General features: G+C 38.6%; 1 protein-coding gene across 1 annotated transcript; it reads right to left on the bottom strand.

The window, feature by feature from the left end:
- Positions 1–1,334: 1,334 nt before the first annotated feature.
- LOC128942562 (kinesin-like protein KIF20A) lies at positions 1,335–24,938 on the bottom strand. Its single transcript, XM_054285112.1, has 19 exons — positions 24,807–24,938; positions 23,566–23,640; positions 20,382–20,501; positions 19,340–19,478; positions 19,066–19,250; positions 18,881–18,986; positions 15,751–15,864; positions 15,074–15,271; positions 14,877–14,988; positions 13,349–13,420; positions 11,709–11,855; positions 10,956–11,121; positions 9,436–9,606; positions 8,616–8,755; positions 6,885–7,050; positions 5,192–5,309; positions 5,036–5,103; positions 3,363–3,482; positions 1,335–2,164 (listed from the first exon to the last, which is right to left on the bottom strand). Exons 1-19 carry the CDS (start codon positions 24,936–24,938, stop codon positions 1,919–1,921), a joined length of 2,595 nt encoding a protein of 864 aa, XP_054141087.1. The 3' UTR covers positions 1,335–1,918.
- Positions 24,939–25,137: the final 199 nt, after the last annotated feature.

The following is a 25,137-nucleotide window of genomic DNA, read 5'->3' as shown; positions in this document are numbered from 1 at the left end:
AAGCACCAAACCCACCATTTTTGCATCCTTCTTGTGGTTTCTTATTATCCTGGAGGGCATGAAGAGAAGAACCAACCCTTCAGCTATTCTTGAAAACAGCTTCTCAAAAACCTTTAATGGAATAGCTACACTGTGCTTTAGCAACTTTTGGGAAAACATTAACAGTTCAGCACTGGCCAGTAGTTCGCTAGAGGCTTCATTTTAACACTGAAAAAAAACAAAAAGAAAAGATCAAGATAATGTAACTTTGTCTTTCAAACCATTTCCTGTAGCCAACCAAAGAGCTCTGGGAAGTGAGAGGGAGCATAGAAAGAACAGTTGTTCAGAGAGTAGGAGGTTATAGTTAGTGTTACATAAACTTGCTGGACAGGCTGCCAAGGTGTAGCACGAGGTAGTTTGAAATGGTATTGTGGAAATTTTCCATTATTAGCCTGTTCTGATATTTTAAACTTCTGCTTTAATTGCTTTTCCGAAAGCAATTTGTACATAACAGCTTTCTTATTCAAGAGATCAGCATTCAGTGTCCCATAACTACACCAAAATATATTTTAATAGCTGGAACAGTTTATGTGGGAGTAGACAAATATTTTAGAAATCCTACCTTGCAGGGATTATAGGCCTTCAGAACTACTAAAACCAGATAACCCTGTATTTAACAGAAACAGTTGAAAGCATGAGGACAGCAATGGCTGAAGTACAACCTCTACAGCCTTGTTAAATAGATGTCAGAGTGATTACTGATCACAGACCAGCCCAAAACTCCCAGCAACCTGGCAAGGGGAGTCACAGCAGAGCAGGGCTGTCCTCTGTCACACGGGGAGGCTGCACCAGGGAGGTCTACTGTCCCCCCAGGGAGGGAGAGGTTCTTGCTTTGAACTCAGGCCCCTCCACTGAGAGAAGCTCCCTTACAGGGACTGATCAATCCAGTTTTCTTACAGATTCCACAGCAAGCCTCCACCAATTACAGGCATTGTACTTCCACAGTAGTTAAAAATCCCCTCACCTTCACTGACTGGAAAGGGCTTTAGGAAAGCTACTTCAAATTTTATCATGCTCCAGTCTTCCATCCTTAAGCTACTAGATAAAAAGCTAAGTAATATAATCAAGGATATGATTCTTTCAACTCAAGATCATCCTCTATCAATCACTGTCATTATTTGGGCTCTAATTTCATGAACTTTTCTCATCTTGGTTTTGCTGACTTATAAAATTATGAGTCAGAGCTGAATTTAGTAATGGAAAATTTTATTAAATACATGTTTCAAAGTTTAATACATATTCCTAGTGGAAGCTCAAATTTTATTTAAACAAATTTATTTACAAAGCCAAGTTAGCTGAATAAAAATAGCAAGGAGCCAGATCAGATTTCATTTCATCACCTTCTTTAGGAGTTTGCTTAGAAGCAAGTCCCAAGAAGGGAGTCTCCAGGTCAAAACCAAAATATTAACTGAAAAACCATGCTATTTTAACTACTTAGGATTAAGTTTACAAGCCATCTGATTTCTAGGAATCAACAATATATAAAATAACTTAAAAACATAGTGAATAGCAGATGAGGGACATCCCACTTTGCATAAACCACATATTTGTTGCATTGCACTAAAGACATGGATTCTTACCCACATTTATCAGTACAGAAGACCATGATACTCCAGAATTAAAATATATCTATTTCTCAAATCACATCCCTATATCAACAGTAAAAGCACATGTCTAGACTCAAACTTTTATAGCTCTAAGTTCAACCCTGATTCAATTAAAGTTCTGTATTAAACATTTTTCTCTGTCAATGTGACAGTGAAGATGGCATCTAAGAGTGAGAAAGAGCTACCAACAGTTTAAGACTAATAAAGAAGCCTAGTAATTGCACACTTTGATTTATCAAATATTATTGTTTTGCTTTATGAGGCAACATTACTTATTTTCTTGAATAGGGTAAAGCCTCTTCATACTTCCCCCAGCCTTTACCAGGAGGTGAACTAGCAGTGGATGCTACTGTGGATTTCAGGTTAGCCAGCAAACCTCTCCTGGGTTTCTGCTGTTTCGACTCCTCTGCAAAGAAATTCTTTTTCCGTTCTTCAAGCTCCTTTTGCAGGGAAGACACTGTTTCTTCAAGCTCAAGAACACGCTTAGCCCAGTTCTGAAGACTTTCCATTTCTTGGTCCTATGAGGACAAGGCTCTGTTAAGTATGTGAACACTCCATGGTCTCTCTCTTTCATGCAGTTAATTTTCTGGCTCACATTATGTTATTAAACCCATAAACACCCTTGTTATTGCAGTGTCATATGGCCATTCACTACCCATTTCCTCTAATTACATCAAAGTAATTAAAAACCCAGCAAACTGCAGGGCCATACAATCCAGTTAGAGACCAACTCTGACTAAGAGGCTGATGCTAAAATGCTTTGCCACACTAGGAAAAGAATTGATGCTGTTCTAGGAACCAGATAAAGGTGGCTTTCCTGCCTTGCAATTTCTGAAAGCAAAACTGGGCAAATCAAGACTCTCACAGCATAAGACTGCTAACCAGGACTGACTAAATGCTTTGAGTGGGTAGAATACAGAGTGATAAATACACCCTTTAATCTCTGGTTAGCAAAATCACCTTCCTATTAATAAGGGATAGGAAGGTCATTTCCAGTTAAAAAGTTCAAGTCAAATAATTTTCAGTCTCAGATTTAAACTAAAAAGTATGCAGAAAGTAATCTAATATTGAAAGAAAGACATCACTAAGCAGTTATTATACCTGCAGACTACAAGTAAGGCATAGATTCCAAGTGCCAAGAGTTGAAAAGTTTCATTTTTTTGTTGAGTAATCTAGTTGATATCTGAGATCAGATGCAGTAAACTTTAGGAAGTCTCTGCTTTTGAAGGAAAGATGTCTATTTCTGTATTAAATAGTTTATCTGCCCATATCTCTCATCCAGTTTGGCCACTTCTGGCAGGACCATCAGTATAGCTTTAAAGCCATAGATCCTTAGGCCTTGTTGCAGTGGCATTTGTGCACTGACACCTTGCTTGTCTCAGCAACATGCCTCATGATGAGTTCTAAGCAGTATTTTCTTTGCTTGACAAGAATTCATAACATCTTTAGATTATCAGGCTTTGTCAGCAGAGTTACCCCATTGACAGAGTCTATCACTTAAGTTGAAAAATGAGTTTTGTCTTACAAGATCCAGAGTAAAGTAGTGAAACACAAGGGCTCTGAGCTCATAATTCAGGAAGTTCGGCACAGAAAAAATGCTAACATGAAAACAAATTGCTAATTTAACAGTGGTTTTACATGTAAAAATATGCAGAAGTAGCCAGTACAACTATAGTTACAAGCCATGTTAAAGATGTTTTTAAATCGTTGACTAACCTTGAGCATGATTGTGTGCTTCAGTTGACTGTTTTCTTCTGCCATTTTTCTATAGCCTTCATTAGCTTCTAGTAGGGATTCATTTAGTTTCTGTATTTTAAGCTTCAGAGATTTTATAAGCTGAAAATAAAGCCCATGCACATGGAAGTTCAGAACACCATGTTTTACATTGATTTTGTTTATGACTAGAGAAGTGCAAACTGCAAGATCAAAACAAGAAAGTCTGCCTCTCTCAACCTCCTCTGTTCCAGCTCATCCTTTCAGGTGATAAAATGCAGCTGGAGCATTCAAAGGCTGTTGAGTTGAAGCCACTGATTTACAGAGCTGCCAATCAATGAACAGCAGCACAGACCAGGCTACATCTGGAACAGCCTGCTCCATTTCAGTAAGAGTGGTTAAAAGAACACCTTTGTCTCATTAATACTATTCACATTGGAGCACAGTTAGCACAGAAGGCCTCACCTTTCTGATGGGAAAATTAATGGATTAAGCCTAAGCCCCAAGAGGCAAAAAATTCTGAAGCAGAAAAATAAATGTTAATAGATATTATTGTTAATTTACTTCTACAGAGTTGCTAAAAAAACTCACACCCTTAGCCCATGTTTAGTGGCTGAATGGGAAGAAAAAAAGTGGTGAATTACAAATCACACATGCACTGATCTTTGAGGCAAAGCAGCAGAAAGTCACTGATTGGTTTAAACCAGCTCATTCTTTCTCACTTCAATCTCATAATTCTAGCACTTTCTAGCCACACAAAACCATCAATAACTGTATCCTCACAACATGCATAAAAGCCAAACTTTCACCAAAATTTGAAAGTGACATGGGAAAATAAAGTAGAGCTCTCAAAAACAGTGCAAAACAAATCCTACAGCCATAGCACAAGACACTAAACTTGGTAAAAACCAAGTTATTTTTAGAGTATTCTTTCTTAATAGAAAGGGATTTAAGTTCATTTTCTATTTACATGGCTTATTAGCATCAGCTGGAACTATTTATCCAATCTCTGCTCATATTTGATATTAGAGAAAGGAGCAAGACTTATGTCTTCCCTTCTCCCCATATCCTCTTTAAACATGGGAAACAAACTGTATCTTTACAAGAAAATCACTCAAGGAATAGAATAAAAATGCATACTTAATTATTGTTTTCCATAATTCCCACCTCTATATGGCACTCAGAGCACAGAGATCTTGTTTGAAGAACAGAGATATTCTCCTTAAGTTTAGGGTGATAGTGGAGTTGAGTACTTCCAGAAAGGACTGCTTAAAGGCACTATTTTTTATTTTAGGCCTAAAAATCTAAACTATTACCAGGTTCTGTAACTGTTCCCCTATGCAGAAGCAGGCAGCATTTCAGGAAGGAAAGCTCTGAGGTCATGGCAGCAATATTTACAATAAATTTCAGCACAAAGCTAAACATACTTTCTTACTTCCAACTCACACCACATTCACCATGTCTTGTTACAGTAGCAAATGATTTTACAGACCAGAATAAAGCCAGAACAGTCTCTGGCAAAAGTCATCCACAACTGAGCAAGGGCTTTTTTTTTATAAGCTCAATGCACATTTGCAGGAATCTTCATGCTTTTGTCTACAATGCACATCTTCAAGCATTGAGCCATGAGAGAGTTCACAATCATTATCCCCAGATAAATACTAAGCAGGAGCTACCTCTTCCTTCTCTTCACATTGTTTCTGCAATCCTTCATTGGCTCTCTTCAATGTGCTGTCCATAAGATCTATAAGAAAAAGAAGGCAAAAGAAAAGTTTGTTTATACACATTACCAGGAGTAAACTGAACTTTGAATACCCAGATTACATTCCTACCTCGTTCCATGTTTTTTTCAGAAGTCGGAATATCCGAGCCCAGGCTTCCCAGAGCCAGCAGCCTCCCTGACTGCTCATCAAGTTGCCTTTCCAATTGCAGTATTTTCCTCTCTCTATCCTGCAAAAAAATAGGGGCATATGGTAGAATTTGTCTGCACTTCTGCTTGATCTGATGCATTAGTGCACAGCCTGCAATTACACCACACACATGTGTAATTTTAAATTATTTCACAGGCTATGGTTAGGAAATCACAGTGAGGGATAACACTCAGGTCACAAAAACATCTAGGAGGAAGTTTCTTTACAAAGGAGTCAACTCTACCAGTCTGAGGGTTTCCAAACTGTATTAAAAGTAACCTTATGGCAGAAAGGAAACTTTAGCATGTCTGTGCTAAACACTGTTGCAAGTTAGCTTGCTAACCAAGGAAAAAAAATACTTCATAGAGCCACATTTTAACCTCAAACTCTTTTCCCGTATCTGTCAGATTGCAGGCGTGGTATTTCAGAGTGAGAAATCAAAAAAGTGGAATCATCAAGAGAAGTTATTCATCTAATTCTGATTTTCTGAAGCTGCCCACTTAGATTCATGCTGTTTGCTCTTTTGTCAGCTAACCCTTCTACATCTCAGGGATTTCAGTAGTTTCTTATCTGACTTGCAACCAAAAGCATCTTGCTCTTTGAACCTTCCCATATGCAGCCTCTTGGCCAGTATAAGAGCACTATTAAAACTCTTTTTGTCCACTCTAATATAGTTTATAGCTAGGATTTAACTGAACACAGAAACAGAGTCCAAGTGAAGAAAAGAGACAAATTTGAAGGAGGTGGAAAAACACAGCCCATTTCATAATATGGCATTGCTTGTCAGCACCTGAATGGAGAGCTGTAAAGCAGAAATATTTCTATACTACATTCTACAAGAGAAACTCACTTCTCATGTCTTGAAAGGAACCTGTCTATCCATAGAGTGTGATAGCTTATCAGTTCCAGAACAGAAGAGTGCAGTGAGAAAACTCCTCTGGTGGACACCACAGCTGTTCTACTCTTCCACTAAAAACCTTCGGAAACAACCAGACCCACAGGGTTCATCTGCTGCCTGCATGCACTTAACCATCTATGCAGAGGTTAGAAAACTGAGTTGCTCATAGCTGACCTGGCTGGCATTGCAAAAGGAGTAGCAACTCACTAATGCCAACCCTGAGCAATTCTATGTTTGAGTACATTCAGGAGATTCAGTTCTCTCCTGCATTAAGTTGGATTTCTCATGGGTTTCTTATCCCACAATCCTCCCACCACCTCCAGACCAGTTATAATTAAAATAGGTATCCTGTAACAAATTCTCCATCACCTTTTCAGAGCAGCATTTTAATCTTCATCCTATGATGCCAAAGATCTGTAGAAAGCTAGACTCCTATATACATCACTCCCCTGGGTGTTCCAGTCATTGCACCACAAAGATAAAGATTACTTGGATTTAACTGAACTGTGCCCTCAAAAATCAAGAGGTTTAGGTGTGCACTACAGGTGGTGCCAGAAAAAAGACATCTGGATGCTTATGGTGAGCATTGAATACAGAACAGCAAGGCTGAACTGCTAGTTATTTTCCTTGTTTAGTGCTACATTCAAAATCCCAGAATGATTCTGTTAAAGAAAAGCAAAATCTAAAGAGCATACTTTAATGGCAGTCAAGACATACCTCAACTTTCTCTTGTTCAGCTAGAAATTCTTCTATGGGAACATAATGCTCTTCAATTTGTTCCATTGCACACATATATGCATGTTTCTTAATGGCTTCTTTATACATTTCAAATTTGCTCTCCAGTTTTTCTTCATAGCTGTCTTTCATGTCTTCCAAGCGATTGCTGAAGAGAACATGTTGGTTATGTACAATATAACTTAGTTATGTATAATATAACTTTGTATAATAACTTTGTATAATATAATATAACTTTGCATTCCAGCTAGTGCATTTGACTACCTGTATTCAACTGAGAATATTTCAGTTATTTCTCTAATCAGAAATAGTGAAACAAAAAGACAAAAAAGCACTTTTTTTCCTTTTAATCTTAATGATCCTACAGACTTGCACCAAAGTGTAACTTCTACTTGGCATATACCAAAGAAATGCTATAGAAGAACACAGTTAACACCTGTTAGAAAAAAAAATCAGAAAAATCAAGAAAATCCACCAACATACAGTAACAGAAGTGACCACATCCATTTAGATGTTATATTTGAAGCATGCATCCTGGGGCCATCTTTCACTTTGGGTTTTGGTTGGTTTTTCTTTTTTTCCATTTAAGATAAATGCCAAATCCATTTTCATAGAATCAGAAAATGGCCTGGGTTGGGAGGGATCTTAAAGATCATCTAATTCTCACATCCCTATCGAGGGATCTCACATCACTATCATGGGGAAGGACACTTTTCACTAAACCTTTCCAACATGTCCTTCAAACACTTCCAGGAATGGGGCACCCACAACTTCTCTAGGCAGCCTGTTCCAGTGCCTCATCACACTCACAGTAAAGAATTTTTTCATAGGAACCGAGCTAACCAACTCTCACAGTTTGAATTCACTCCCTCTTCTCCTGTCACTACATACTCTTGTGAGAAGTCCCTCCCCACCTATTATTTCAATAATTTCCACATTACTGTCAAAATTTAAAAACGTGCCCCATCAAGGATGCAGAAAATCACCTCAACAGAGAAAAAGCATCAATGCTAATTCATCTGTTTGGCCAAAGGCAACCAAACAATTTTAAAGCTAATGCAGGGGTTAAACCATAGTGTGCTCAGCGGGCAACTTGGTGTTAATTTTTTAAACAATTCAAACAACAGGAAAGTGATTTAAAGAAGAGTTAAGAGGAAGTAAACTCAACTTGAGGAATCTGGACTTGAAAAAAAAATTCCTAAATTAACATCAGTGCAGGGTTCATAATTCATAAGACAATTCATAAAGGCACAGTAATAGATAGTAAACTAACAGTGACTCATAAGTCATGCAGGGAGCTCAAAAGAGCCTGATTCAAACTACCTTAAGCACATGCATGCATATTAACATGACAGAGTGTGTTTTGGAAAAATAGCCTCAGTGGGGTACCTGTAGCAATCTTCCACATCTGCTAAGTAGCAATAACAAGCCAGGACAGGCTCCAGTAATTACACATTCAGCAGAGGAAAATTGAACAGAAAACAGCATTACTTTTTCACTGAAGAAAGAGTGAAGGGAAGAGGCTGATCTGAACAAGTTTAATGTTCTTTCTTCCCTTTCCTTCCGAGGTTTTGAAATTGTGCAGCCCTGTCTTCTCTACATAACACAACTAGAAATGTCCTGAATATACACCTGTCTGTGCACACATCCACGTGTGTGCATTTACACACATGGAACCCTCTCAGCCTCAAAGCAGGCTGCAATGGGACTTGCCTCCAGGCTTCCTCTGTTTCCAGCAGCTGCCGAAACATTGCTTCCGCCATCTCCTTACGGATCTTCACCTCCAGAAGGAGCTTACTGCGCCTTTCTGCAGCTACCTTCTCCTTTAAGTCCTCTGCAGCTCTCAAGAGGTCCTAAATTTAAAATATTTCAGTTCAAAAACTAAGACTGAAACTCATATTGACATGCATCTCAAACAAAATATTCATAGAGGCAGACATCCACAGAGGGTACTTTTTACAAACTTATGTTTTTTGGGGGTCTGCACCAAAGTTTAAATATTTTCAAATACAAATTTCTACTGCAAATACATCCTGTGTCCATCTTGATGGTGTCCCCTATCAAAAAGTTCACTTCTCTTTCGGCAGTTAAATATTAGTTTGTACAGCATAAGAACATAAAACCTACTTGATTTTTACAAATCAAATTTGTACTTTGATTTGACACTTTATTGCTATTAGATTGTATATCTTTGGTTTTAAAATGCTGCATCTTAACTTGTTACTGCTGTTTCAAAAAAAAAAAAAGCACAAAAAACTAAATTATGTTATTTTAAAGATATGTACTGCTTCCTCAGTCTTCTTGTTGGGCAATCAGTTGAATTCCAAATTTAGCACTTGACCTAACTAGAAAGCCACAGGGCATCCTTCCACAGCTACACTGAACTAGGCCACTCAAAGTCTAGTCAGTCTGACACTGAACAGAAACAAACTTCCCATTTGGTGCAGCTTTCCACACATCTCTTATGCTAAAACAGTATTAGAACTAACAGAAATGCTTTCTTGGGTGCAGTTCTAAGTAGACATGCATTTACCTCATGACTCAGAATGGTGATGTCCACTTCCTCTTCTGCAGAGGTTTCAGCACTGTCAGCAAAGTCTTCTACAGATGTGTTAGCATCAAAGTGCATCACAGGTTTGCCATCACCTCCAACTAGCTTTGGTGGGAAATAACCAAAATTTTTGGGCAGGATTGTCTGGATAACCTGAAAAATCCAGAGATGGTTTACCAATGCTGTCAATATTGTAGGTATCAGGATACCAGGAAGAAGTAGCATGAAGGCATTGTTGTATTTATACAATATTTAATGATTACATGAATGTCAACAAAAGCTTACATGCCTTTTAGCAGAAAAAAGAAGAATCCACCAATGTAACATAATTCTTACATGAACATAAGACTTAGGTATTCTAAAAAGAGTGAAAATGGAAATATTATCTGCTAGCAAACTTAGCATACTTGTCTAGACAGGTGGTTTCTCTTCCCCTAAAATATAAGGGTTTTGGTGTAGTTTCCTGCAAAGTTAATGAAAAGCAGAAAATCACTGCAACATTTGCTCCTTCCTGAAACAACATGACCACGAGTCAGAAATTCATGTTATTTACATAAAGACTTTGAGAACTATGTCATAGGACAGCATATCAGAGAAGGTTGTCTCCACAGTACACATTTATAACAAAAGTCACACCTGAAGAGAATTAGAATTCTCTATACTAGAATAATAGAGAATTACAGACTAGTAACAACATGACAGAAATAATCTGTGGCTCCAGACTAAAAATTACTGTATTTCTGCCACGAAACACAGCATAGCCCACCATCCCACTCCCTGCAAGAAGGAGCTTCAGGGAACTTCAGTGAGGTTGAGGCCAAACATCAAACCCAAGTCCTGAATTTAGGGGGAGATTGAGACAAGGAGCAGAATGAGGCCCCCATAATCCAGGAGGAAATGGTCATTGGCCTCCTGCAGCACATAGACACACACAAGTCTGTGGGGCTGGATGGGATCCACTGAAGGAGATGGAGGAAAAGCTTGCCAAGACACTTCTTTATTAATTATTTGCATTAATGACTTACTTTAGCCAAACAGGAGCAATGTAGTTGCAAAATGTCTCATTTAGGCTACAGAAGAAGACACTCCTTTTACCACCACCAACTGTCCAAGAACTGAACAACTCATCTTGTGCAACAGATGTTTAACTGCACCCAGGTTAAGCAATTCATCAAAAGTTTGAATTGAAATCCTGCATTTGCTCAGATATATGGTATAAATCAGTCACATCTGAAAGTGCCCTGTGCTTTACACAGAACATCAGTGGTGTAGAACTGAACAGTCAAACAGCTGCAGTTGTCTTAACTTCTTACCACAAATAGATTTGAAGATGGGAAAGGCTACTAGAAGCCTTTTAGAGAGAGGTCATATAGAGAAGAACTAATTTGAAGAATCAAGAATCCAAATCTCACTAAAATCCATAAACCTGATCATTTCACAAATTACTGCTAACAAAAAAAAAAAAAAAATTAAGAATACAGAGAAAGTAGATATGATCTTACCTGTCTGGCTAGAGCTGAAAATTTCATTACATGCAGTGTCTCATCATATGTGGAAGCATGCTGATTGATGTTTACAATCATACAAGCTTTGCCTTTCCCACAGAAAAATGGCTGAAACAGACGAGTCAGCTTACTCTCTCTGAATGGAATGTAGCTTGGCTTCATCCTCAGGGAGGGAAAAAATTGAAATTAAATTGTGGGAAAAAAAATTATATTGTGGGCTATTGTAGCTCACATTAATTCTGTTTCTCTCTTTCAGGGAAGACATCCAGTAGGATATTTAAGCCTAACTGATTTTACATCATAGAGCAATGCCTTTGCTGGATTTCATAGGCTTTCTAACAAACTGCACTATTTAAAAGTAAAAGCAGCATGGTGTCTGCATCACAGTTTCCTACTGTTCCAAAGCAGATGGTGGAACAAGCTAAAAGCTAAGTACAGGTCATCTATGAGCTGCCTGATGAATATACCTGTATAATCTACAGGTGGAAGTGAAGAAGACAAAACTGAGGCTCTGTACACAAAGTGTATTGTTCAGATTCATACACTAAAAAATGTTGGTAGTTTACTGCAAATTACCTTTTTTTGCTCTCCACAAACACCACCAGTTATGGAGAAATCTGCAGGTATTACAGTGACATCCGTAATAAAGAAGACTTAAAAGATTTTGTAGATTTCCAATTTTCTCTGTGCAAACTGCTTGCAGAAATATAAAGGGATACTTCGTGTTTCCACCTAAAACTTGTCACTTACTTTGGGTTTTGATTTTGCTTCAGTGCTGCAATGCACTTTCCAAGGATGTGAAGAGAATTATTAATATTTCCTGCTTCTTTCAGTCTGTCTCCAAAGACATGTGTCTTATTACACCTCTCTGAACCAGCCAAGTCACAGAAGGACAACCTGCATGAAAGAGTTATCCAGAACACACATATGAAGTCCTTCCCAGCTCACCTTGGAGCTCTTTGCTCGGCTATAGAATTATTTGCTGCTAAACTCAGGCTACTGGATTGTCCCTCATGGCACTATAGGTTACAATCAGAAAATCATCCTGGATAATCAAGGAATTCAATAAGTTTCACTTTATATTAGGAAAGCTGTTGAAATATAGGAAGTTCTGAAAATTGGATAACTTATGTGACCATACCATTACTCATACATAAATTTATTTAAATAATTTGTAAGACCATAACCTTTCATACAGCTAAAGTAAATCCTATACAAATTCTTAAGGCACCTATTTCAAATGTATGAAAGCCTTATGTTCTTCATCCTTTCCAGCACAAGATGAAAAGCTTTTTTCTTCCTTAAACAACATATACAAACTTTGTCATTCACCTAACAGCTGATGCAAGTTTTGCCAGGGGGATCCACTATGATAGAGAACAGCAAAAAAAAATACAGATGCAGTCGTTTTCTCAAGTTATCTCTCCTTAAAAGTATTTATCACTGTAACATCTGACATTTAAAGGTGTTATCTCACAGTGAGGTATATTTATTACCATCTCTGCTCTCTATTTATTACCATCTCCCCTCAGAGACAAGGGAGAAAGCAGTAGGAGCTAGGATTGAACTAAAACATTCTGTTACAGGGTGTCTTCATTTTTCTCTATCAAGCTAAATTAATCAGAAGAAAGACAGACACACCATCCCAAGAAAAGGTATCTAAATGCCTTCAGGCCAGAAGATAAGGCTGCTTCCCCTAAACCAGAAAAGAGCAGAGACTTAAGAGTAAGGACTTAACACGGCTCTCACAGGGTGCATTTATATTGGCATTTTACATTAATGAGAACAGTTTTTAAGCGAATCATTTGATGGTCCCTTCCTACTGTCCACTGGACCATGGAACAGTCTGAGATGATGCCACCAGAATTCTTTTGGGATGACAGATTTTAATTTACATTCTAGGGCCACACCAAATGTGTTGTCACAAACATTTGGCCCATGAAGTCCAGTCTGGTCCCAGGGCACAGAGACAGATTGGCACAGCTTGCACCTTGGCCCTTCAGCAGCAACTGCTGCCCTCCAGCTGCAGAGATCACCCTCTGTCAGCCAGGCACTTCAGTTCTGCTTACCAGGACATATCATCTGGTGCTGCATGGCCTTACTCTGCCACCACCTCCCCATAATGTGAGAAAAGACACATTTTCCTCGATTTACACACTACTGACAGAGCTGCTCCAGCAAAACCTTAGAGTAGGAGACAGGAAAACACTTCTGTGCTTGTCCCTGTTGAGCTTCCAGTCAGTTTATGGGCTCAGTGGAGTTCTGATTTCCTCCTCAACTCTCGGAGAATTTGTTTATTATTAAAAAGTTCAGTAGTTTGGCATGCTTACACCTTAATAATTTTTCCAAAATATTTACATTGCTGGTAATCACATGAAGCATTCACTTACTCTGATACTCCAAGAACACGAGGCTGATGCTCATCAGTTAGCTTGAGTAGCCTGATGGAAAATATACTGTGACTGGAATGGAAAGAAACTCTTTTTAATAATCAGTTATGAAAATTAAGCAGTCACTGAAGCAAAGTAAAATTTGTATGTTACAGAAAGCTCAGTGGTGAAGACAGGACAAGAATTAATTCACTAGTTATCTTGGTGTATTAGTTACTTTTGCAATGCATTCATTCAGCAGCAAAAAAAAAATCTATTTTATGACTTTCTATTTCTTTTCACACAGGAAAAGGAAAAATACCATATGAAGCCTACAATCTGTCTTGGAGAAAAACACCAAGTCAGTTCACTAAAGTCTACTGATCAAAAGAAGAGTAGTCATGTAGCCACTTCATACAGAAAACCCTTGGCAGTATCTGAACTCAGCAAATCTGAAGAATTAACTTAGAAACAAAGGGTGGAGGGCAGGAAATAAACTCAAGTTTTATAGTCCTGTAATTTTGCCTACTTCAATATGCACAGTTACTTGTTTGGTTTTAAAAAAATCTGTTTTCCAAAAAAGTTGAGCTTGTAACACTTGAAAAATCCAGTAACTCTGGTTTAGACAGCAATCCACACAGGCAGTAGGCATGCTGTCTGAAACCAAAGAGAAAATCCACAAAACCAGAAGTGCCCAGTTTCTCTGATTTATCAGGAAGCACAGCACACAAACTTCTTTGGTATATTCCTTAAGCAGTGGGCATTCTAGGCATAAAACTCTGCAAGAAGAGGATGAACTTTAACAGCAGCTGTCTTTAGCTAATACAGAACAAAGTAACTCTTGCTTTTTACAGAAAAAAGCAGGCTTAGTAACACTATGATTGTATTAGCTAAAAATATAACAGAGCCCTTCCACACTTAAAGGACAAATTATTAACAGGTTCATTAAAATCAAGAAAGGAGGCACTTTTAATAGAAACCAGACAACCCTTCTCTATTTCCATCAAAAACCAGATTTTCCCTAATCCCTGTCCAGAGCTGGATAAAAAAGGTAGGGGTTTAATTCTTAAGATACGAACTAAGCTCAGCTTGAGCACAGCAATCTAAAAGCATCTAGAAAGTCAAGCAGCACTGCAAGACACCACATGACCTGATCCTTCCTATATCCCCCAGTGGCAGGCTCCAGGTTTCCAAGAATTATACTGCCAGTTATGAAAAATAAACCAGATTTTCCTTTAGCATCCTCACACAGCCATTCTCACTCAGCACCACTAGCATTTGCCAAGATGCATAGCCCTGTTGGCACTCAAAAATGAACATGATTTGATCTTTTTGGTTGTCCAAAGACATGAATAGAAACCCAAGTGCAGCTACTACTAGTCACAGAGTCTCTCCTGGTTTTCTTTCAGAGAGAATTTCATAACAAATCTAGAATAATCAAGTGATGTATTAAACCATTACTGAAGAGTGGTTCATTTCACAGACATTCTAAAGTGCCCTCCCATCCCCTCTAAAGGGACAGAGTATGCTTATAACTAGAGGAACAAACCTTCTACTTGATTGCTCATTCATTCTAGTGCAGGCAAAGCTTCGGTTCTTGTTTCCTATTTTTAGCAGTCTGCAGCCTTCTTCAGTGCTCTGAACATTAATCCACTTTAAATCTGCAAAAAGAGATCTTTTACATACAATTTCTGATCATCAGAGAAATTCAGTGCAACTGCCCAGGCCAAAAAACAGTATTATTACCTTTAATGTAACAATTTCCTCCTTGATCCTCACAAATCCTTAAAACTCTGCGCCTTTGGGGTTTTGATGTAGATAAAATACTCAATAGGTCGTACACATATTCATTGTAAATTTCACAAAAGGAAATCCACACAGATGCTTGTGTTCTTTGCTGCATATTGGTCTTATGAATGTCAAGTGGAACAAAGTTCTTCTCTGCTAACCCAAAAGAAAGGAAGAGTTCAAAGATCAACTCATTGAGAGAGTTTAAATCAGTATATAGAATCTTATAAAAGGACCTACAGCACCTGCTAAGGCTTATATACATCTCTGTTGTACAATTAGATATACATTGATAACCTTAGCTTCTTCAAAAATGTTCAGATTTCTCAGCAGTCATCTGTGACAAGAGTATGCCCAAGTTCTAAGCTGATGGCCTCACTTTATCACAGACTTCCAGCAGTTTATACATTATATTTGCAAAACTAAGTTTCCCTCCTCCCCTCAAAAGGAGTGAAACTATCAAAACACTTTTATATAGTTGCCCTTTCTCCAGAGGAAGACAAAAATTTGGTCAAAATCAATATGTATTTACTTTGCAGTATAGTAGAGGGATTTTTTTATCCGCTGACAGTAACCCACTAATATCTCTTAATTCACATTATGTTTTTCCCACACATGAGAGTTTTCCACTTTACCTAGGGAGTTAGAAGGGTGATTGTCTGAAGTACAGTGAGAAGAGTCCAACTTCATATCACAGAAATTTGCTATTGTATTTGAGATGCTCTCTGTCTCCTTGAGAAAATAAAAGACTATTAAATCCACATGAACAGATGATAAGAAAAGCAGAAGTTAAAAATGACAGCAATTCCAGTACTTGAGATTTAAATATTGAAGTGGTATTAAGTGCTAGGCCACCCTTACTCTGGCTGAAAGTAAAATGTATTTAATAATACTGAACCATAATCAATAAATCCTCTTTCCATCACATGAATTATTGCTTGCTGCTACTCCCAACAACCAGTTTTAGTGGCCAGTTGCTGCTAACACTGGAGACTTAACTTCAGACTCCTAGAAGAAAAAGGATTCTGCCAGACTGCAACAGTGTGTCTTTTATGAGCCATTGACCAAATCTGAACAGGGCTTCAGTCACCCAAAAGAACTGGAGAAGTTCCTCCAGGAGGAACTGCCAAGGTGGTAGGACTTCAGTTATGACAAACCAACACTCTATGTTTGTTTAATTTAGACTGAACTAAAAGGCTATGAAAAACAGACAACAGCATCTTTAAATACAGTTTCTTTAAATGCACATATTTGCTGAATTTCTTTACACCAACAGAACTGTTTAAAATTTGCCAAGATTCATCAAAGCACAGCCTTGAAGTTACCTCTGGAAAAACTAATGTAACAAAGTAGGAACTCCCACTAGAGCCGAGAATCTCTACATACTACCCCTCTCTCCATATTTCACAGGCCCCTCTAAATCAGGACATTCACCCTGATTTCTCTTTTCTGACAGAGGATCATCCTGCAGTAGGAGGGAACAGATCCAGAGAAACAAACAGATCCAGAGAAGCAAACCCTAGTGTTAGAATTATTCTTCAGCACTAACTTGATCATGGATTGACTGCTGATGCCAGTGTTACCCACTTGGTACACCCCAACCAGAATCCTTACAAACAGAGAGGCACAAAGCCATACTTTGAGGTATTCCATTTTTAAGATAAATAACATAGAATACAATTACAACAAAATCATACAAGTGACCATTTTGCAGAAGCTGACTGTCTATATAATTGTTTCTTGAGTATTAGAAGCCTAACCACAGCAGAGGTCCTTTTCATTGTTGGTGAAGTGCCAAGCAGGATATGGGACTGACACACATGCATGTCAAAAGTGCAGTGAAATTTAGAAAACTCAGCACCACATGACTTGTGCATGTAATAAGTTTTTGTAAAGGCATTGTGAGAAAACTGAATGAATTAATTGTTGCTACACTGCTTTTCAGGTGAAATACAGACAAGACCATAAAGATGCTTAAAACAAGTGGGAACAGGAACTGGCATTGTTTGTCAACGACAGAAGCTGACATTTAATAGAAAGTACAACAGGTGGGAATAGGAATGCAGGTAAAGCATCTTTCAATCCAGTAAAAAACAGTATTTAACCCCTTTAAAATAACCAGGAAAGGGAAGGAAGGGAGGGTAGGAACCATGCTAAGCAAGAGTTTTTGCAGCAGTATCGCATACAGAACATAAACAGTGGGGCATTAAGTGCTGCAGTAACTCAGAGCAGTTAAAACTGGGAGAATGAAAGGAACAGCAAACTCTTTCTGTGAGGTATGTAAACTGAGCCTGGAAAATGAACCCACAGAAATCCATGTCAACTAAAACCAAGCCCACCAAACTCTATCTGCTCTCAGCTTACAGCTGAGGGAGCATCCAAACAGTGATGCTATTCATTCACAAGCTATCAGAACTGGGGATGGTTGAGCTATCTCCATGGAAGCATTGAAACACACAAACAAGGTCCTGCCATGTAATAGTCTCCTGATTCAGCTTTACCTGTCCTTCCTGATGGTGGAATGTTGCTCTCTCTGCACTGCAGTGCATCAGCATCTAGATCCCCTGCTGCAACATTCAGTTACTAAGCTACAAGTCAGACTGTGATTTAACAGAAGGAAATATTCTTATAGAGTTATCTTCAAAATAAGATATTGACCTTTTGTTCCAGACCCTGGGGTCCTGATTTTTCCTTTTAAGGCTGTAGCTTCCATAAATTTTTTGAAGGTATCTATTTACTATCCTCCTAACCATCTCAACTTTTCTTTAAGGTGCCCTCCTCATCTATGTGCATGTACACTCAGAGACACTTTCAAAAGAAATATGTAATCTTTCAAATCTTGCAGGTTTTTCATCTGAGATATTTCCTCAAGAGTTAACCAGACCCTGACTAAACAAAATTTTGGGTTGCAGGATTTAAATTAAGCAACAAAATTTAGTTTAGAACTTAACATATGAATTTGAATCATAGGAGGATATTTTTTCACAGTTAACTGGAGCACTTAAGGTTAGCGTTAAAGACCACAGAAAAAAGAAAACCCAATCATTATTTCTGTACATCCCAGAATTAATTTAGAGTTGCCCTGAATGATAACCAGCTTAGCCTACTGCATGCTGGGATTAGATGCACAGACTCACAGTTCAGGGGAAAATGTTCTGAGCAAAAGGAATCTGACAGCAAACTACAACTAGACTTAGAAGTATAAAATAGTCTCAAGTACATGGATGCCCATTTTCTGGTAAGACAGTTTCTTATCATAGAAACAAAAATCACTAGATAATAAGAACAGGAGGCTTGCCACAGTAAAGACTTCTCTATTCTACCTACAGCCTTAGTCACATACTATGCCCTAAAGCAGAGAGGAATCCCTTTAGGACATTCATTTTGTGGCATCTCCCTTCATTTGTTGAATCAGAAAACTTCTTTATGAATTTATATAAATTACAGGTTTATAAACTTTTTAATCTGCCTTAAGACTGGCTTACACCAAAAGGGGCTCTCCCTGCCTTCTTCACTGCGTCTGCTAAGACAGTGCCATCATCTCTCCTGAGCTAGGCACAAGCATTTGAATGACTGCACCAAGATCCAGCCTGGGAACCCAACCTGCAAGAAGAGCCACTTGACAAAAACCAGGTTTTACTTAGGTCATGTGGCTCTCAGACTTTTCAAAGGCTACTGTCACCACAGTGCCAGACCTGCTCCTCTAAAGGGGAGACTTCTCACTAGAAATTGAGATTTGGCTTTGTGATGGTTTTTGGATTTAACTGTGTGCTGTAGAAAGTTCTTCCTGTTCAGCCTGAGCTCCAAAAACAGCCAACTGTCTTATTATTCCAAAGTTCACCAAGTATGCATACTGTAGATTTTTATATATATAAGAATCAATAGTGGAATAAAGACTTTTAAAACTTTCTGTCTTACAGAACAGCTTTAAGAAGCATTTGGTCACTGACCTCTTTCAGTGATGCAAGAATAGCAGTTTTTAAGGCTTCTTCTTGCTTAACTTGTTCATCTTCTAGTTTCTTAACATCATTGCTCAAATATGGTTTGAAGTTCATCTTCAGGTAATGTCTTCCTCTTATGTGGTTAAAAATCACATCAAGTGAGCGAGGTAAAACACCAAGATCTTTTGAAGTCCCTTAAAAAGATTAAAAAATTAAGTGTAAACATTCATGAAAGCTTGTCATTGGATTCGACTTGGGTTTTATACATGCAAATATTTTATACCTTGGATAGTGAATGTCTTGCCTGCGTTTGTAACTCCATAAGTAAATACCAGCCCATTCACTCCATTAATATATGCTCTTATGATATCTTTCATTGAACCTTCAAAAAATTCACTCTGAGTAGTTTCTGGTCCAAAGACCTAGGATAAGGGAAAGAAAGAAAAAAGGAGTGACAAATGGCACAAAGAAGTTTAATAAGCCAAAATATTACATACTGATTAGACATGACTGATTTTTCAGAACAGGCTAGGTAGCAGACACCAGCTTAATTTCCTGTCTTGCCTGAACCCTTCTGATTCAATGTTTTCTGTTGGGTTCTCACAGGTTGCCTGCTTAATTCTGAGGGGCACTCAGGCTTGCACACTTTTTTGAATATTTTCCTACTCCTAAAATAAACTGCTCAGAATTCTATTGAGCACAGCTTGCTGTTCAGTGGACATTTTCAAGAGCTCTGCTGGTGATGTGAAACTCCCTCCTCACTCTTCACCAGCTACCAACAATTTATGAGAAAATCAGCATTACAATGGTCTAAATAACTCAATCTCTAGAACTGTTTATCTTTTGGTACTGTAAGAACAGAACTTCTTGCAGTAGGCAAAGCTACTGCAAGAAATTCGAAAGAAATTTGCTTTCAGGATAGAAGGTTTAAGCAGTTAAGCTGCTATTCTTTCAAAAGGAAGTTACTAAGTACATGCTTACATAAATTCCTACAAACATAAGGTTTCTGAGATAAAAGGATCTGCAGGAACAGCAGAACCACAGTAAGTTTGTGCCTAAAACATGTTTCTGTAGCATCTAATCAAAGAAAACCACAGACCTGCCAAAGAAGCTTCCTTGTCTCATCTAATAGGCACCTCCATTGTAATACAGCTTTCCTGACAGCTTATCAGTAATTAATAAGCAGGGGTTTTTTTTAAAAAAAAAGGCAAGTACCACATGTAATCAAAAGAAAAAAAAAAATCACATTGCATGTGATAATACAAAATTCAGCTTTCATTATAGTGAAAAAAAAAAACCCAACAATTTGAAATAATTTGGCCTACCTGAGAAAAGGTGAAACTGTGCACAGCATGACCAATCCCTCTTTCACTGTTTTTCATTGCAGAAGACTCTTTGGGTGCATTAAGAATTACTGTCTGTGCATCTTCAATAGTTACACAACCCTTAAAAAACAAGACAAGGTGAACCAAAGCACAGCACAAAGTTATTCAGGAAGAAAGTCAGTAGAAAGAAAAAAAAAGAACACCTCCTCCAACAACCCCCAAAAGCCAAGTGTCTTCACCCATTTGCCAGAGCTACAAGAAGTCCCACAATTTACATTAAATGTTAAATTTATATTAAATTATCATCTCAAGGCATGATCACTACAGAGATATTCACTTCACATGAAAGCCAGAGTAAAAGTCAAGGCAATCCTTTGGAGTTTTCTAAGAACTTAAAACTTTTACTGACATTCCTTCCAGCAACTTTTCCTTGGGGTCACTTTCTAAACCCTTGTATTTTGTGATTAGCATAGTCACTACAAAAACAAAATTACCTAGAAATCTACTGTTTTTCCACATCAGTCATTTTCAGTATGAAACAGACTAAGAGCAGAATTAACAAAGTAAAGTAAGTTACCCTTTGGTTGATGAATAGTGTTACCAGTAATGAAGGAAACTGAATTAGTTTCAAGTAATTTGATTGCTATTCTCAATTAAGTAAAGGTGAAACACAATTACCAAACACTCACTAGCTTGATAAGTGTAGGATGCAGTGTTAAAAAAAAATAATATTTTATACCATGTAGGCTACCAAAGATGCAAAGTGAACTCCCAGTATAGCTTAACAATGTCTTGATGCATCATCTGAAAGGACTGATTTTAACTTAATCTGACATTTATGTTCAGAGACTGGCCAGAACTTCTAAGATCAATAATCCATGTGTGGTGTGTACACAGGAAGTGCTGCTGTTCCTAGGAGCCTCAATTAACAAGTCTGATTATTAAATGATATAGAAGCTCTATGCCAATAATTAACTGGCACAGACCTCATAGCAGCCTACAGATTGCTCACAGGGAAACAAAAATGGGCAGGCACTGATCTCTTCTCTCTGGCAACCAGTGACAGGACATGAAGGAATGGCCTGAAGTTGTCAGGGGAGGTTTAGGTTGGATATTAGCAAAAGGTTTTTCACCCAGAGGATGGCTGTATACTGAACAGGCTCCTCAGGGAAGTGGTCACAGCACCAAGACTGACAGAGCTCAAGAAGCATTTGGACAATGCTCTCAGGGACATGGTGTGACTCTTGGGGCTGTCCTGTGCCAGAAGTTGAGCTCTGATGATCCTTGCAGGTCTCCTCAAACCCAGCTTATTCTGTGATTCCGAGAAGCTCTAAGAAACTGCTTTCTGAATTCAGACCAGCCTCCTGTTCCCTGTGCCAGGCTCTGAACCTGTACAGTCTTTAACATTTCTCCCTCATCAGCAGGGACAGGAGTGCTGGTCAGATGTACCAAACCCCAGAGAGCTGCAGAATAACCCAGGATGTGCAGCATGTGCCACCAGCTGCCACCAACCTCACAGAAACCTGTGAGCAGAGGCCCAAAGCAGTGAGATCTGCAGAGATGAAAACCAGCTGGTAACAATCCACTCCACTTGTCTCCCCCAGCTAACCCTGCAGGTAAGCTGGCAGGAGCTGCACCATTTCTGGCACTGAACACATCACTTATATCCAAAAACCACAACTTCCTACTTTCCCACAGGTGGCTGTGGAGAATTGCTGACAGGAGTACAGAATTTCCCCCAGAGCCCTTAAGCTTTTCTTCCATAAATCATTATTTCTATAAGCATCAACTGATCAGTTAACCTGTTGATTGTCTTTGTTTAAAGCATCAGCCTGTAACTATAAGAAATAGGTCTTGGGTTCTACTTTTTTTTTTTTTTTTTTTTTTTTTTTTTTTGTGCCACAGATTTGGAACAAAGGTGCTTTCCTGAAAATTATGAATGGCAAGGAGGAATAAGACCTAAAAATTAAATTGATCTCTTTGATTTAACAATTAGGAAGTGAGGTTAACTTGACTGTTTTGTGTGGGCTTCTTCCATTTGTTACCAAGCACTTTCTTCTTGGATTCAGGTGATAGTAAAGAAAGCAGAAAACACTAAAAATGTTGAAGATCTTTCAATCATTCTATTTTTGGAGGCTGAGAAAAAAGCCTTAATCCCATGCAAAACAAATTCTACAGCTAAAAGGTTGAAAGTTCAACTATTTCAGCCTGAACTACATGAAAACAAAAAAAAATTTGGACAAACTTCAGTGTTCACTTTTTCCTCCCTGCTTTTAAGACATGTCTCACTCCAAAGAGGAATGCACTAAACAACTCCTGAAACAATTTGATTTTGCAAATCAGTTTACACTTGGAGCCAGCTCAGAGTGTGGAATTTACCAAACTGGAAGCACTGTGGAAGTACACACTATTCAAGGAGAGCTAAGGAAAGGCAAAGGGAAATGGGGGGCAAGGGAGGGGGGGAAGAATTATCCAAGTGAAAACAATACAAAGGTTCCAACTCTGGTAGATCAAAAGCAAGAATGCATTTTTTAAGAGCAATTTGAAAGAAGCAAAATAAGAACAAACATTAAATTCTCTTCAAGCTGACCTCTCCTCAATCATACAGCTGGCAAAGACAAGGGTTAAGAGATATGATACAGAGACCTTGTCCTCCAAAGACAGCTAAAGGAATTTTTTGCATCAGTGATCACATTAAGGGGAAGGGGAGCACTTCTAAGTGTTTGTACATATGTGTGTATAAAGCAGTGAAGCATCTGAATCTGACCGTGTAGAAGTTACAGAAGATTTTTGACAGGTTTGAGCAAGAAGTCACCAGGATGAGGTAGGAGATTATTCTAGCATTTCAAAGAAGCTTAAGGGTCAGATACTCAAATTACAACTACAATTGCATAATCTCTTCCATGGAACTCCTTGGTATCTTGAGCACTACAGAGAGGTGACACCAACTTTTAAATAACGTACCCAGCGAAACCTTGAAGAGCTACAGGTGTGCATGCCTATATCATACAAATTATTAAAAGTCATGGGGGTGGGAAAAACAAAATTTCATCTATCCAGATGCCCAATGATTCTACATAAGGGCAGTACATGGCTTATGCAAAACAAAGTTCTGCCTTACAACACTACGTGTTGTCAAAGGGAGAAAAAAAGCCCCACATTATTTCTTAGTTCTACAACAAACCTGGGATTCATGGCTTTCAAGCTCTGCTGTGGAAAAGGGTCTTACTCTCAAGAAGACTTTCAAAGGCTCATACACCTATTCATTAAAAAGAAGAAAGACACAAAGCACAGTTATAATTGCCACTTTTTAAACAGAACAGCCCCAAATCATATCAGCATACCATCTGATACGGTGATTCCTATTTTATATTAATGCCTTACGTTTTCCTTTCATGTCAAGTCCAGACTCTAAGCTTTTATTCGCCTCTTTCCCTTCTACTGTCCTCAAATAACCCTTTAAGTGTGTGCCCTCCCTCCCCTCGTTTTAGCATTCTTTCACGACAAAAGCAGTATTCTGATTTTACAAGAGCACACTATCGCAGGCACGAACTGCAGTGCTTCCACCTTCTGGGCACCCGCTGTACTGAACTCAAGCTGTGTTAATTTAACAGCTGATACCCACCACTTTATTTCTTATGGAGCATTAGCCCTGACTGACCCATTCCCAGCCCCAAGAGACCGCTTCCTCACCACCACCCAGGCACCAGACCCTCATCTTCCTCACAGCCACAAGTAGGAAACCGCTCCCAGTTGCTCAGGTGGCCTTTTCTATTCCCCAACCATTACAAAACAGCCTCCCCTGCCAGGTAAAGCACTGAGAGCAAGGAGCATTTTAGAGGGATCCCAGCACTCCTTCCTTTCTCAAGGAGTTTGCGCCTTCACTTTGGCAACATTCCATTCAGCAGATGGATTTACCAGAGTTCTCCACAGCCCAGCTGTGACCAGCATTAATCAGACAAAGTGAAGCCACCTGAGGAAAAGTCACCCAGGAAATAGATCCCTCTAAAATCACGTAGCTGGGTAAATTATCTTCTGCTTGAGCACAGCAGAGCATTATAGATTTTTATTTCCAAGCACCTAATGAGCTTTCACATTAAGGATCCATGTATTTTTTAAAGCTTATTAAAAAGAACAGTACAGTCTCATTACAGTCAAATTGCAATTACTGAAGCCCTTTACTTTTTTTCCCTCAAAGTTGAGCACATCAGATTTAACATTGACCATGTGTCTGCATTTGGTGCAGGCTATGACCCATGTGTAAGCAACAAGAAATAAGCAGAAGAATCAAACACATCTCAGGGGAAGAGGAGTACAGCAGTTCTCGCCAAAGAAACATTTATTAAAGCTTAAAAAAACCCAAAATCCACCAAAAAAATAACCCAACGTGACCGGAATACACCTTGTGAATGCACCAATGCACACCTGCTGTTCCTTTGTATTAGGCAATACTGTTGACTCCAAGGGTGATGCTTTACCCTCTACACTCAGAAAAGAAACCGATTCTAACACATCGCACACTTCCGTGGGAACACAGCCTTTCCCCTCATCTGCCATCGTTCTCTGCAGAGGAACTTAAAAGGAAAGAGGAAAGAAAAAAAAAAAAAAAAAAAAGGGAAAAAAAAGAAAAAAAAAACCACCAACATTTTCTGAGAGAACGGACAAAAATACACACGGAGCATAACACAGATGTTATACCAGCTCGTATATAAACAAGCACTTCCGAAGGCAATCTAGAGAAGTTTGGGGAGTACGA

This window comes from Melozone crissalis, unplaced genomic scaffold (assembly GCF_028551555.1).
Source record: "Melozone crissalis strain CALT ecotype California unplaced genomic scaffold, PUWL_Pcris_2 ptg000042l_1, whole genome shotgun sequence".
Classification (NCBI taxonomy): domain Eukaryota; kingdom Metazoa; phylum Chordata; class Aves; order Passeriformes; family Passerellidae; genus Melozone; species Melozone crissalis.
The sequence above is the reverse complement of the archived record's forward strand: the minus strand, read 5'-3'. Positions and strand labels throughout refer to the sequence as shown.